General features: G+C 32.0%; 1 protein-coding gene across 4 annotated transcripts; it reads left to right on the forward strand.

Moving 5' to 3' along the window:
- The first annotated feature begins 3,523 nt into the window (after positions 1 to 3,523).
- Positions 3,524 to 10,009, forward strand: LOC122580430 (protein NLP7-like). 4 transcript variants are annotated; one of them, XM_043752703.1, is made up of 8 exons: positions 3,524 to 3,866; positions 4,762 to 4,998; positions 5,556 to 5,714; positions 6,018 to 6,523; positions 7,076 to 7,123; positions 7,237 to 8,338; positions 8,519 to 8,570; positions 9,708 to 10,009. In XM_043752703.1, exons 2-7 carry the CDS (start codon positions 4,818 to 4,820, stop codon positions 8,530 to 8,532), a joined length of 2,010 nt encoding a protein of 669 aa, XP_043608638.1. In that variant the 5' UTR covers positions 3,524 to 3,866; positions 4,762 to 4,817; the 3' UTR covers positions 8,533 to 8,570; positions 9,708 to 10,009. The 4 variants fall into 4 exon arrangements, with proteins under 4 accessions (XP_043608638.1, XP_043608639.1, XP_043608637.1 ...); XM_043752704.1 differs by lacking the exon at positions 9,708 to 10,009 and adding an exon at positions 8,687 to 8,992; XM_043752702.1 differs by lacking the exon at positions 9,708 to 10,009 and having other exon boundaries at positions 8,519 to 8,677.
- The last annotated feature ends 5,016 nt before the right edge of the window (positions 10,010 to 15,025 follow it).

The following is a 15,025-nucleotide window of genomic DNA, read 5'->3' on the forward strand; positions in this document are numbered from 1 at the left end:
CCATTCCACCTGTATTTAATCTATTAACTTGTTTCATCTGCTAACTCACTCACCATTCCAAATGGCTTCATCATCATCAAAGAAAAATGTTCACCGACTTCGTCTCACTGAAGATGAGATGAAAACACGAATCATGGCCAATATCAAAGATGACACCCTCATTCAAACTGAACTCTCTGGGGTCATGGGTTACCTATGGAAGAAGAGACAACAATGCGAGCAACACGTTCAAGAAATAGAAGCACCAGGCCGCAAGGTCTCGAAACACTATATATATTTCATCTACGACCTAATTATGATTTTAATCTCAAATCATATTTTAGAATTAAGTCCTATGGAAGGATGTGTTTTAAAACAATCGATTACAAGTCATAATGTACGTACCCAACTTATATACATTTTGCCCGACGACGCATAATTAGCGAGATTAAAATCCTCGTCAATCATCAAAATGGATACAGAGTAATAAATATAAAGAAGAAGAAGAAAAAGAAATAAAAAAATACTAATATAGTAATATGGTATTTTTTGACCAGGTTTCAATAGATTCCAAGCTACTCTCCATAATCTGTACGCAATTCTTCATTTTCTTTTTTGATGAAAAGTTTTTTTTTTTTTTTTTTTTTTTTTCTACTTTCCCACTTACCCACAAGGTACAAGTTAAATTTTAAACGTCCTTATTTATATATTTTTTCCATCCATTGATGTATTTTAGCCACAACCATATCTTACAATTTTTAAAAGTTCAATAAGTTTATAAGGCCATATAATATATGGATTAGTATTTTAAAATGTAAATAACTTTACATGAATTATCATAGTGTGTATGCGTAAGAATTTATAACTATTATCATAAGACCAAGTGGTGTGAGGCGTTTGGAGGGGGGTTTCAGCCTCGAAACGCGCCTGAAACGCGATAAACAGCACCCCGAAAGGGTGTTCCGGCCAACTTGAAGGTGGTGGACGGATGGGCAAAAACGTTGACCAAAACATGCACTTTCCTCCTTCCCAAGGGCTTCTACCTGTTGGAACATTGATTCCCCATAAAAAAATTTTTTTTTTTTTAAATTATTATTATTTAACCTAGTCTTGACACATGATAAGAGATGCCCCATGGTGTCAAGATGCCCCATACCATGCTTTTTTGAAGAATGTCCATTTGCTTAGTTGGAGCCACATGTCAAAAGATCCCCCTCCTTCAAAACCCCTCATACCATTTAGTCTAAACAAATATACAAGTACGCATCGGAATAAATCATATGCAATATATTAATTAACAAAGATAGAGAATGTGTACCTTTTAGCTTAACTTCCAATAAATGATAATAATGATAATTATTATTAGAGTTTAAAGTAAAACTCCTCCCTGATCGCACACTTGACACCCCTATGTATGTATGCTAGTACCCAATCACGAACTCACAACCCCTTGTGTTTTTCTCCTAAAAATCAAACCAAGCAGGAAACCCAAAACCCTTTTCCTTTTGATGATTTCGGCCTAACTAGTTAGAGGGAGAAAAGAGATGAATTATTTAGTTATGGTTTTATAAATCTAATTGTCTTATGAAAAACCCTTAACCCCTTTATAGGGCTTAATTGTAAGGGTTTTATGACTTGGTGAACAAGGTTGAGAGGGATTAGGAAACCCTCCTCAAACTGTCCCCCCGCTTTTGTAATTAGGAAACAACTACAATTCCTAAATTACACTCTAAGTCCTCCTCTTTTAATTAATAAACATTTATTTCGTGAACATATTTACATAGTGTATACGTGTCATTTCGTGTGACCCCGTAGGCTTAAATATTTTCCGAACATAATTTCATTCATGTGATTGTATGTAACGAATTTTTAAATCCTATGCATTGGACATATTCGTGTATATGTGACAATCATATAAGTTGTCACTTGTGAGTTTCTTATTGGTCGGATGCATACAATGCACAAGATTTGAAAGTTTATTACATACAATGCACAAGATTAAAGTTTTACATTATGACAATTCGTGTAAAGTATTACATTTTAAAATACTAATCCTTATAATATATAACACACAATTACAAAATACATTGGTATTTTAAAGTCTTGACCCTTTTCTTAAGAAGAAAGGTGTACACTACTTGACCATCCGAACATTGGGTATATTGATAATTCAATAAAAACTTAAATAGAGTTTTTATTCTTTTTGAATGATAAATTTGAGCTTAACATTACACTTACTCATTTATCAAACTTTAACATAATAGTATTTAAGTTTTGAAAAAACTCATAACTTTATTCTTATGAGCAATTTACTCACATAAAAGATTGAATCTGACATTAAGGTCTTAACTTTTTAAAATTGTAGTCTCCAACTTCATCTTTTTAAAATTTTATGTTTTTTACTTTCAGTTTTATAATTTTTTCATTTTCTTTGTACTCTTAGGGTCCGTTCTTTTTTTTTTTTAAGTGCTGAATGTATTAAATGGCTGAATGTATAAATAATGTCTTAATGTATTAAGTAAAAAAATAAGTAATTGACGGTTATTTTTGTTTATTAAGTCAAAAAAAGAACATGAATTTTGACTGAATTCATTAAATTCTTAATTATTAAGTCTATTAAGAAAAAAAAAAGAACGGAGCCTTAATCTTTTTAACCCAGAATGAACCATTCTTTTTTTCTTTTACAGTAAAATCATTAGACAACCGTGGGTAATCAATTAATCTGACATACAAACTAGGGGTGTTCATCGGTTCATTTTCGGTTATTTGGTTCGGGTTTTTCGGTTTTTTATTTTTTATTTTTCAAAACCAAAACCGAATTCGAAATAGAAAAACTAAACCGAAAACCAAATTAGAATTCGGTTCGGTTTCGGTTTAACACCGAAAAAACCAAATATGAAAAACACAAATTTACCATTTCTTTTTGTCTAAGTTGTGATTAACCAAAATAGGTTCATAATTTCAAGTTTCACCAAAGTAGTAAATTTAAACCATATGGATAAACAAATAACATAAGTGAAACAACTAAACTCTTGTTTGTCATCATTGTTAAAAATTATTCATCAAAATTGAATTTATCTAATTTCATAAAAAAGTTAATATGATAAACAAATATACATATAAAGTAAAAAATACATTAATAATTGTCCATAAAAAAAAGATACGAAATATATATTAATACATAATAGTAATATAAGTTATTCGGTTTTTTCGGTTTAATCAAATTCATTATCCTTTACCCATAACCAAACCAAAATTCAAATATATAATTCAGTTTCGGTTACAAACCAAACCCAAAACCAAATTCAAAAACGATTTGGTTTTTTTCGATTTTTTAAACGGTTCGGTTTACAGTTTAACCGGGTAAAAACCAAACCGTGAACATCCCTTATACTACTTGATGCCCACGTAAGGAGGAGATTTGTTAAGATGACAACACTGTAAATCACGGAAAAGGGACATAGGACTTTGTGGTGGATTTTTCATACTCTTTTATGTTATATATTTGGACTTGGTGGTGTATTCAACCTTCCCCCCACCCCTTCCTTTTAATTTAGAAAGTATCTATCGATCTCTCACTCAGCTCACAATGAGTAGTCGGCGATGAGTAGTCATTTATTTTAGTGATAGTTTTCTATATTATTTAAGTTTATAGTTATAATAACTAGATGCTTAATTGATAACATTTTCTCTAATCATCAATATATACACACATCTTTTACACAATGACGTCACACACACAAAAACTCCATTGATCATCATACAACGAAAGCTTTAATTATATTCATAAATAATTCTTAACCATCGAATTCGGAAACGTGCACGATTTCACGATACCCCTTCTTCATTTCTGAATTGGATCTCATATTTGTCTTGGAATTGTTAAGGTTAGTTTTTTTTTTTGTTTTCTTCTTTTGTCTCTCTATTATTTCTTGATTCTGAATAATGTGTTATATTTTGTTTTTTGATTCCTATTATCTGGGTTCAAAGTTTTATGTTTATATGGCATGAGTTATGTTTTTTTGGTTTCATGTGGTGTGGTGTGATTACTGATTATTGTTTATATATATATATATATATTATATATATATATATATATATATATATATATATCGCCCTCCTTTTGATCTGATTTCATGAGTTATGATTTTACGGTGATTAAATTTCTGGACGAAATTAAAATATTTGAAAAATGGATATGGTAGGAGTTTAATTAAATTAGTTTTATATAATATTTATAATAAATTAATAATAATAGGAATAATAGTAGTAGTAGTGGTGGTGGTAGTAATAGTAGTGGTGGTGGTGGTGGTCCCGTGGGTAGTGGTGGTGATATGTAGGTAGTGGTGGTGGTGGTGCTAGTAGTAGTAGGTGGTGTTGATATGTAGGTAGTGGTGGTGGTGGTGGTGGTGGTGGTAGTAGTGGTAGTTGGTGGTGGTGGTGGTGGTTGTGGTGTGGTATAGCAGTGGTAGTCGCAGGTTAAAATAGTTATGTCTTGTTCAGAGCATGTTTGTGTTGGCTTATAAAGGAGCTTATACTATACCATTATCAAAGCACAATAAGCCCAACGAAACACCTCTGTAAAACGCACTTATTAGGTTTTTTAAAGAGTAAAGATCAACTTTTTTAGTAGCATACCAAACACTTGGTTTTTTTCAAACACAGTAAGCTTAAAAAGCTTCTCTTTGATAAGCTACTTCAATTCTTGGTTTATCCCTTTTAACATCAATTTGAAACAAAGTCACCACGTATGGTACTTATATACTCGGTTTTTTCTATCAGGCTTTTACTTCAGCAGTGTGTGTAGAATCCAGGAACCTGTAACGTAACCAACTTCTATGGACCTGCCTACTGATGTACACATATCACCTGGTTCTGGGATGAACAGCAAATCTTCAGAACCGCCGATCATTCCAGTATCTGGCGAGAAAAGATACCTGACCCCCCTTTGGGTTTCTGACAATGAAGAGCCACGTGAGGAACTCCATCAATACCATTCATTTCAATGGGAAAACATGGGTATGTATCTTTCTTATAAATTCCTTGTTAGATTGCAAGCTATAGAAAATAAACTCGTCAGAGTTCCAGTTTATCGATAAATTTCTCCTTGAATTGCATTTTATTTGTTTTTTTTAATAAAACACGTATCACAAGTTTAGACTGGTTAGTGGTTACCATCCTTGCAACATAAGACTTTGCATGTGCCTAATGGTCCGACTATTCAACTGGTAAGTTCATTTGCTTTTAATTAAAAGGTCAACTCCTTAGTCCTGTGCCTTTTGCCTATTGGTACCGCCATACCAGGTGTGACATATCAACCAAGAGTTTCTTGGTTCGTATCTCACTCTATATAGTTGATGTAATTATTAGATGGTTCGGAGTGTAAGTAATTGCCTCTAAAAGAAATAAGAAAACTCTTTATGCTTCATTCTTACAATTAAAAGTATATAAATTTGTAGATAATAATGTAGTCCATGTAATTAGTGAGTTTTTTGTATCAAAACTTCATTGAAGTTGGGAAATCTTTTTCTTTATAAGTTCCAAGTTAAATTTTTCTGACATGCTTCACATAACAGAAAAGGCGAGGAATAATTTATGTTTAGAAACACCGGTGCGCCCGTTATTCGGTGACTCGAGATACCTAACGACACTTTGGGTTTCTAAAAATGAAGACTCACGGGTTGAAGAACAACAAGTCTTTCCAATTGCTGACTCTTCTCTTTCCACAATATCCAGTTACGTTTCTTTATCTTTTTTCTTCTATCCCCATCAGATATCATAAGTTAATAATCAGATTAGATTGGCGCTCTGAAAAGATAAGTCCTTATATATTATTATTATTATATGTAGATCTGCTTACTTTTAGTTGTAAAGTGGTCAATTTACTACTTGGCCGTGTAGTGAGGTACAAGTTAGTTTAACATAGTTGTTTGTGGCTTTAGCTATCTAGACGAAAATTTAAAAATAATGGTTTCCAGTCAATGTAACAAGATAAGAGGTAGTGTTTATGCTTTTGAAGTGGTTCCTCTGAACTACAGGTTTCGACCGGAAAGCCAAAAATGATCAGCTGAAGTTACAAGATAAGATTAAATCTGCACTAAAACGCTTAACTTTCCGCGAGCAACGTGTTCTTGTTCAGTTTTGGTCGCCTCGTGTCACTGATAAGCACCTATTGTTACTTACAACCATAGATCAACCTTTTGGTCTTGGGGTAATTGATGATCAAGGACTTGTTTCGTTTAGGAAGTACTCTGAGTGCAACCCTTTCCTTGTGGATAAAGATCATCAAGAAGAAGACTGTAGTCCTCCTGCCCGCGTGTTTAGGCGAGGATTGCCAGAGTGGGCTTCTGACATACTAACTAATTACAGCCCCAAACATTTTCCACTACAAGATTGTGCTATTAGTTGCAATCTCCATGGGTATTTGGCTTTACCTGTCTTTGATTCTACTACAAGGTTGTGTGTCGGTGTCCTTGAACTCCTGATGTCTTCTAAGAATACGAGTTTTGCTTATGAGGTTCAACAACTCCACTTGGAGCTGAAGGTTTGCATTTTCACTCTCGAGTTAAATAATCAGTGTCATTTTATGGTTCCAATGTGTTTATGTATGTTATCCACAGTTCCACACCTGCGCATTTTTCGTTGTATTTTTGTGTTTGGTGTTTATTGAAATGATAATTTTGTTCACCTCTAAACAGTGTTAATGCATAATCTTGTTTAATGTGTTTATTGAAATGATAATTTTTTCCAGTGTTCATTGAAATGATAATTTTGTTCAGCTCTATACATCTTAGGATTTTTAGGCCATACTGTCAAAAGCACAGATCTAATACAAGCACTGTGTATTCTCAGAAGTTAGAACACCATGGTGACAATAGTTGGCTACCCTGGGGACGTTCAAGGACCTAAGTGTTTGTTAGATTCAATACTCTTCTTGTACAGGCTCTCGTTGCAATTTAAGATTAATTAGATTTGTATATCCACGTTTTAAGATCATGTGCTATATTTTATCTGGCATTTCCTTATATAAGATAGAATTTACTTTGCTTTATTCTAGTTTATGCTTCCTTTATTCAAAATCGTTGTCATCTTGCAGAAAGAAAAGCTGACAAGCCCAAGAACATTCAGTTTTCCTTTTCCAATAGTGAGTTGGATCTCTTTGATTTATATATCCTAAGGTTTAATAACTTCGCAAAAATTTTCCTTTGAAGTTTTCTGAGTTGGAATTCTAATGTGGGAGATAATCGTCCTACGCAGGCTTCCGAAGCATGGAAAAACTATAGCGATATAAATTATAAGATATTCAAGGCTTTGCAAATTGTGTGTAGCACCCACAGTTTGCCTTTTGCTCAGACATGGGCTGCATCTCCTTCCACTAGTTTGGTTTCTCATGATCAAGTTATAGGGAAAAGCTGCAATAGTTTCCACGCTCGATGCATTGGGAAACTCTGCTTGTCCACAGCAGATCTACCATATCATTGGCAACATCCGGGCATGAGGTCTTTCAGGAAAGCAAATAGAGAGCAACACCTAGAAAGTCCCCGGGGAGTTGTTGGTAGGGTGTTTTCAACACATGCTCCATGTTATTGTGTAGATGTAACCAAACTCGGTGAACAAGAGTACCCTTTAGTTTACTATGCACGTATGAGCAAGTTAACTGGCTGCTTTGCAATATTTTTGCAGAGTGATGATAGCAATCACCAGTATGTGCTAGAATTTTTTCTACCAGAGCACATTAAAGATATCAGATACTTATCTAGCATGATGGGAACATTAAAGGAGAATATGGAAGTTTCTGGATTTGAGCTGGGTGACAAGTCATCTATTCAAGTTGTTGGACCACATATAGATCTGTATATACACGAAGAACCTGATATTATTCAAACATCATCGAACGAGATTGGTGACAGCTTCTCTTGTATAGATTCGTCATGTTCAGAGCAGAGTGTGACCTCTATTGCTGGAAATGACTCTGCTAATGTTGTGTCTCCCACACAAATTTGTAAGGAGAACACATGTACCAAGTTTACTGATGATGTAGAAAAGAGCAAACTTAAAGAAGATAGAAAGCGGAAGAGGTACTCGGATATACCAGTTACTCGGGAGGTGACAGTGAAAGCAACTTTTGATGAAATTAAGGAAGAGTTTCAGTTTTGTTTTCCATCTGAACTGTCAAACTTGAAAAACGAAGTGGCAAAAAGGTTCAATCTTAAGGGGAACACAATTAGTCTAAAATACTACGATGAAGACAATGATCTGATTCTCATATGTGTTTCAGAAGACGTGGAGTTTGCTTTGAGTGCTTCAGGAAGTAATGACACTATCAGTTTAATTGTAAAGATTAATTGTGAAGATCAAGGTATGATGGCTAACTAATATAAAAGTGGGATGATCGCCTTCCTTCTTGGTTTGAAATGCTACTATTGGTCTATCATGCGCATGGAACATGAAAAGCTTTTTAATAAGAAAATAATATGAAATTTCTGTGTTAGATTAGGCATACCATTCGTTGTTACACATGTTTAGCATCTATTTTCAGGTGGCTCCTTATGAGAGAACCTCACCCATCAAAGGCTTTTTACTTTCAGGAGGTATTCACTTTTTAACTTATTTAGGTAGTTTCATTTATGATTAGATATACTCTTTCAGAACTGTTTAATTTGTTGAGACTTGTAAATTTATAGTTCATGTAAATTTCTATCTTTAGTTACTCACATATTCACAAGCAATTAGGAGTTAACTGAGTAGGTCACTGGGTCAGGTGATACCGTGATAGGTAACTTTCGTTCTTTACTTCTGATATCTTTAATCTGCTCTCCAGCCTTTTTGAGTAAAGGATCATACTGAGGTGTCTTCTTGTCTTTGATCAGCTTAAAGATCTCTATCCATTCAGTTGGCCCAAGTGTAGTAGGTTTGGCATTTTAAAAATTGTACAGCTTGGGCACACATTTTCTTTGTAGGCTTAAGTTCATACCTTGCTGAGTGATATTGAATATTGAATCGGGCTAACTCGTAAACATGAACTTTTATAACCAATTAATGTTCTAAATATAGTTAAAAAGATTATATTTACATTTTCAAAATGAAATGGTTTGGTTCAAACTGAGTTTTGGATATTTCAAACCGGGTGATATTAATTCTGTTTGACTAGACCTTTTACATGTTATCTTTTTCTGATACATTTTTCCATTTATGTTGTAGCTCGAGAATTTTTCAATCTGAAGTACCATTTAACACATTAAACTACATATTAATATTTGTGTACGATGTTTATATGTGAAAAGGTTCTTTTGAAGTAAATAAATAATAATGAGGCTGATGTTGAGATTTAAGAATGAATGTCCTAGAATTGGCGATGTTGACATATATTACTTCTACGTCTCCTAAAAAAGCTATAAATTGTACATGATATGAGTTTCTCCGCTTCTATTTTGATTAAAATCAATAAGTTAATCTTTGAAGATGTATCATTTCTTTTGCGAGAACCCAAACAAATCTTTATACTAGATAAAAGTAAAATTATGATAGACATATATTTTTTAAAAGTTGTTTTTTTTTTTATTATTACACATCTTTTTAATTTAATTATGACATCTTATACTTTGTCAATTTTAAATTCGAAATATCATTTCTTTTATTGATATATATCATTATTATAGATTATAGATTTTTATTAAATGCCTATATCCTTTCGTAACATTTTTTTTTAACGTTCGTTTTTTGGTCAGAGCTTGTTCATTTCATATGTGGTCTTTACACTCACCGGGCAGGATGCTATCGCGGTAATTCATAGGGAAAACCCCCGGATAGATCGCCAAACGGCACGACATCTACGACATTGAATGACATTTTAATCACCTTAATTTTCTGTTATAAATAGACCAAAAATTATGGTGTCTTTCCAGATAATGGTTTTATTTTTTTGTTTTTACCAACCGTATGTGTTTCAACGTGTGCCCATACCTACACAAATTTTGTTTCCGTTTAATTTCATTTTTTACATAATAACTTATCATAACTTTTTAACTTATTTAAATTTGTTATTATACATTTTAATATGATACATTTTAATATGATAATATATTTTAAAGCTATCTGGAATCATTCGATAATTAACTCGGGTTGAACCCAGGGGTGATAAGCTAGTAAGAAAGAGGAGGACCATCGTTATGTGTGTTCTTATTACAGAAAGAAAAGCGTGAGACAGAGAGACAAATTGTTTGTTCCCTTATAAGATGCTAAATTTATACATCAGTGCCAGTAATTGTTATGTAATAAATTGGGCGTTAAGGGGGTCTTAGACTATCTCCAATTGGTATGTTTTTGGGCGCCCTTGGGTGTCCTTTGGTGCCCTTGGATATCCTTTGCGGTTGAAGCTTGTCCAAAACTAAAGATTTTTTTGATGCATGACCTTACCCAAGGGCATGCCCTTAGGTGCCCTTACTTATAACTTTTTTTTTGTTTTTAGTGGAGTTAAAGGATATGTAAGGATGTTTGTATGGTTGGAGATAAAATTATACGATTTATAAGGATATGTAAGAATATGATGTGGCAGCTCAAGGACGCCGAATGTCTTTTAGAACGTTTGTCCTCTTATAGGACCATCCCACAATCCAAAACGTATGTAGCTGCTACTCCTTTTCTATCTTATTTGACAAATAAATACGAATATAATTTAATTTTTTTAATGATAATTCTTATAATCATCTATATCTATACTATATTATAAAGCAGACTCTCCTGTCTAAAATTTTAAGTTTCAACATTTACTTTCTCAAAATACACTTTCTATCTATACTATATTATAAAGCAGACTCTCCTGTCTAAAATTTTAAGTTTTAACATTTACTTCCCCAAAATAATCCTTCTATCAATTCTATATTTATCCAAACACTCTTTCTCTCTCATCAAATTTCAACCAATCATTTTTTTTCTCTCTCTTCCATAAATCATTTATTCCTCCAATTCATTCAAAAAATTTTATCTCACAAACCGTACATCGATAAATTATAAAAATTATATGGGTGTTCTTAAAATTTCATGCTCTTTCATTAGAGATGTCATTCGATATACTTTTGACAAATTTTTAAATCCGATGGCGGAACCGATACGGTTAAGGCATTTGGCTATCACACTCTATGACCTATCACACTTTATAACCTATCCGGCTATCACCCCCACCATCTCACCGCCGCAACGCACGGGTACTTACTCTCGTCTAATAATATACACCAAAAAAATACTAATCATATATTTATACTATCCATACTAAATTATAAAGTATTTATTCCCTCAATTTTTTTTAACAAATAGTTGATAATCTAAAACGGTCAATTCCTTATATTCATTATTATAAACATGCATATGGAAATACATATAATATTTATGTGAAATACCTATAGGAAGATGATTAATCATCGTAACTAAATGGCCTAAAAATTTGGCTTTGGTATCTTTCGGTAAAGTTTAGTTACATAATGGTCTTTTGGTATCTAAACATGTTTTGCTTGACTCGAAAGACGACAACTTGAGCAAATGACCCATTTGTTTGTAAAAATAAATGCTTGATCATCTAGACACTTTCACTATGTTTATAAGTGTGTCAAATATTTGTTTGAATCGATATTGTTGCCTTATGAAGCTTGGAAATGAGTTTTGGAAAGGCAACAAGTTGGATTAATAATCAAATTTAATGTTTGGTGTGTGTAGTAAGAGCACAAACGCTTGCACTGCTGACCGTGTTTAGCGTTTGCAATATTTTCGTCTTGGTGTTCAGTTTTCTGGCACGGACGCAGAGCACGATCGACCGTGCTCAGCGGCCGCAGTCCTTATGTTCTCGAGCAAAATTTTAGGAGCTTCATCCGACGTTTTCAAAGTCCGAAACTTATAGGATATGTTTATTATAACATATTAAAGTGTTCTAAATTGTTAAATTTTGAATTTGAATATTTTGATTTTTTTGGTCTAAAATTAATGTGGGATGAGTCAAACAAATTCAACTGTAAAAAATCTTTTTTTATAAATAAAGATGAAGTCTCTTCCTAAAATTTTACTAAAAAAATCTTATTTGGCATAGCTATAACGCCTCCATTCATAGATTTTCTTTTTTAAATCTTATGTATGAAATCATTAAAAACTAATACAAAAATATTAGAATCTTGAACAAAATCAAATAAACGAAGTAATTTTAATTATTATTTGATAGAAACCAAACTTTACGTTCAGCTCTCTTACCATTAATCTACAAAATCAAGTGTTTTATCCATCAAAATACTTTTGATTTTCTATTTTATACTAAACGAATACCTGCACAATGCAGCGGTGACTTGTAGTGGCAACGGCGACGAGTAAGATAGATAATTGATGTAAAATAATTCATGTGATTTAAGGAGTTAATAAAGGTAATTTAGTAGATAAAAGATGTATGTTATAAATGTTTTAAGATTATTAAAAGATTTCAAAAATAGAATACCTAATTTGTATTACAAGGGAATATAGATATCAATCTAACAATACTTTTAAATTGTTTTTTTTAATTGGAAAATCTTTCAACATCTTTATCTTTACTCCCTTGTAAAATAAATAACCTCTTTTTATTTTAGATATTCTACATTTGAATTACCAGAGTTATCTTTGGCTTTTTATGTTTTCCTCTTAATTGATTATAATTTACACTCTAAACCTTTATTTTAATAATTAACACTTTAGTACCATCACCGACACTACTTGACACCGCCACTACCACCAATAGTACTATTACCGACACCACTGGACCACCTTCCCACCACCGCTGACGCATTGCGCGGGTACCATGCTCGTACTTGGATAACAATTATAACACTGACTAATTTATTTAAGATCTCTTATCAAGAATTGGAATTTCCACAAGTTCTATTTTAGAGAATATATAAATATAAATTTGATTAACAATTCTAAATTTAATAATATTATCAACATTTTGTTATACCAATTATAAATTCCTAGGTGACTGGAGGACTGGAACTACATATTATCTTATAAACAATTTGAAAACCCCCAATTTTTCATATTGAAAGGTTGTTTTGAATTTTCATATTTTAATTTGCATCTCCTATATACTTGTAACATTTTGGGGAATAATTAATATTTAAGTTGTGAAGAATATAATGTTACACTTTTGTGTTACGATGTAATGGATTGCATTAAGTTTTTATATTTGATGCTCAACATTCAAGATCAAAGATTATTTTGTAGATAATAATGTTGATTATTTTTAAAAACTATTTAGGAGTTGGATGCGTATAGGATTTGAATTTTTACTAAATGTTTAACCATGTATAGTTAACTGTGATGCATACATTAACATTTTTAAGCAATTTGTATAAGGGTGTACTCTATATTGACAATATATAAAATATTCGTTCACTAAATTATATAACGAACATCGACTTTATATATGCTCGCTTAATACATGTCAAAATGTGTTAATTTATTTTAGAAGAGTCTTTTTTCCCACTCCGACTCTTATTTTCAAATTAAACGCTCTAAAACTTTCAAAAACCTTCTATTGATACACCTTAAGTCCTTAACAAACATAAAAAGTGAAACTCAAACCATTGTTAGATCATGTGACTTAACTATTGGGTCACAAACTCCATTGGTTAATATAATTTATTTAATTTTTTTTTGTTATTTGATCATATTTTGATTTTATTATCAATATCTTTCTCCAACTTGGATATTGGATTTTTCCATTTTTTATGCATTTAAAATAAACTTTATTGGTATGCTATTACAAATGGTTACGTAATACCAGTTAGCTATTAAATTTAACATTTACATTACAAATGCCATGACTATAAAAATTTATCTTAATATCACAGGGATAATATGTATTTATTAAACGTTGCCTACTCTACATTGACAATGCGATATGTATTTTTTAATGATAATGTAAAATACACGTTCACTAAATTGTATAGCCAAAAATCTAACTTTATTTGACCTACATGTGTAATATACATCAAAATATGTGGATATTTTTTATTTGATCATACATTGAATTCATTAGCAATATCGTTCTCTATCTTGAACATTTATATTTTCTATATATATGTGCTTTTTGAAATGTAATGAACTTTAATGGTAGACTATTATATAGAGATTATTACCTATGGATGTAAGTCATGTAATTAATGATGATCAAATGTTTATGTTATGTAAAAATATTGTAAAATAACTTTCAAATCCTGATTATTGGATGTACCTAACCAATCAAAAACTTACACATGACAGTTTATATGGTTGCCACATATATCCGGGTATATCCAAAAAATTTTAATGAGTTAGAATGACGTGTATACCATTTTTTAAAATGACATATATAAAAAAATCGAATTATTACAAATTTGTCTAAAAATATGGCTAAAAGTATACCTCATTTATTCGATTTTTGACACCATATTTTCTCTTTTTTAATATTTATTATTGATTTTATCATGTATAAATCCTTCCTTATTAGATGTACGTTTAGGCCTACATTCTAAACACAATAGTCATTTTTTCTAGAGTATATTAAACTTTTCGTCCCTGAAGTTGACACGTTTTTCACTTTTCGTCCCTTAAGTGAAAAAATTACAATTTTGACCTTAAAGTTGACAGATTTTTTCAATCATCGTCCCTCACCAAACGTCGTTAAGTTTCAGCCATTAAGTCGGACACGTGCAAAACACGTGAGGGACTGAAACTGCAAAATAATGACAAGTTCAGGGACGAAAACTAAAATTTACTTTTCTGATGTCATCATCTTCATCTTCTCCGACTAACTTTCGCAGAAAAATTCGCTGGAAAACTTAAAATGTCGACATCTCACTCTTTTCTTCGAATTAGACCACGAAACCACCACCAAACTTCTCAAAATTAATTTCCCCACGAATCATAACCAAAAGATTTGAGTTGCAGGGGCTTGTCAGGCCTCTTGGTCCTTTCGTCCCTCTTTGCTCCTTCTTTATATATATTTCTAATTTTTCGATCTTATGTCTTTGCCTCATTGACAAAAACCGAACCC

This window comes from Erigeron canadensis, chromosome 8 (assembly GCF_010389155.1).
Source record: "Erigeron canadensis isolate Cc75 chromosome 8, C_canadensis_v1, whole genome shotgun sequence".
In the NCBI taxonomy this organism is placed as follows: domain Eukaryota; kingdom Viridiplantae; phylum Streptophyta; class Magnoliopsida; order Asterales; family Asteraceae; genus Erigeron; species Erigeron canadensis.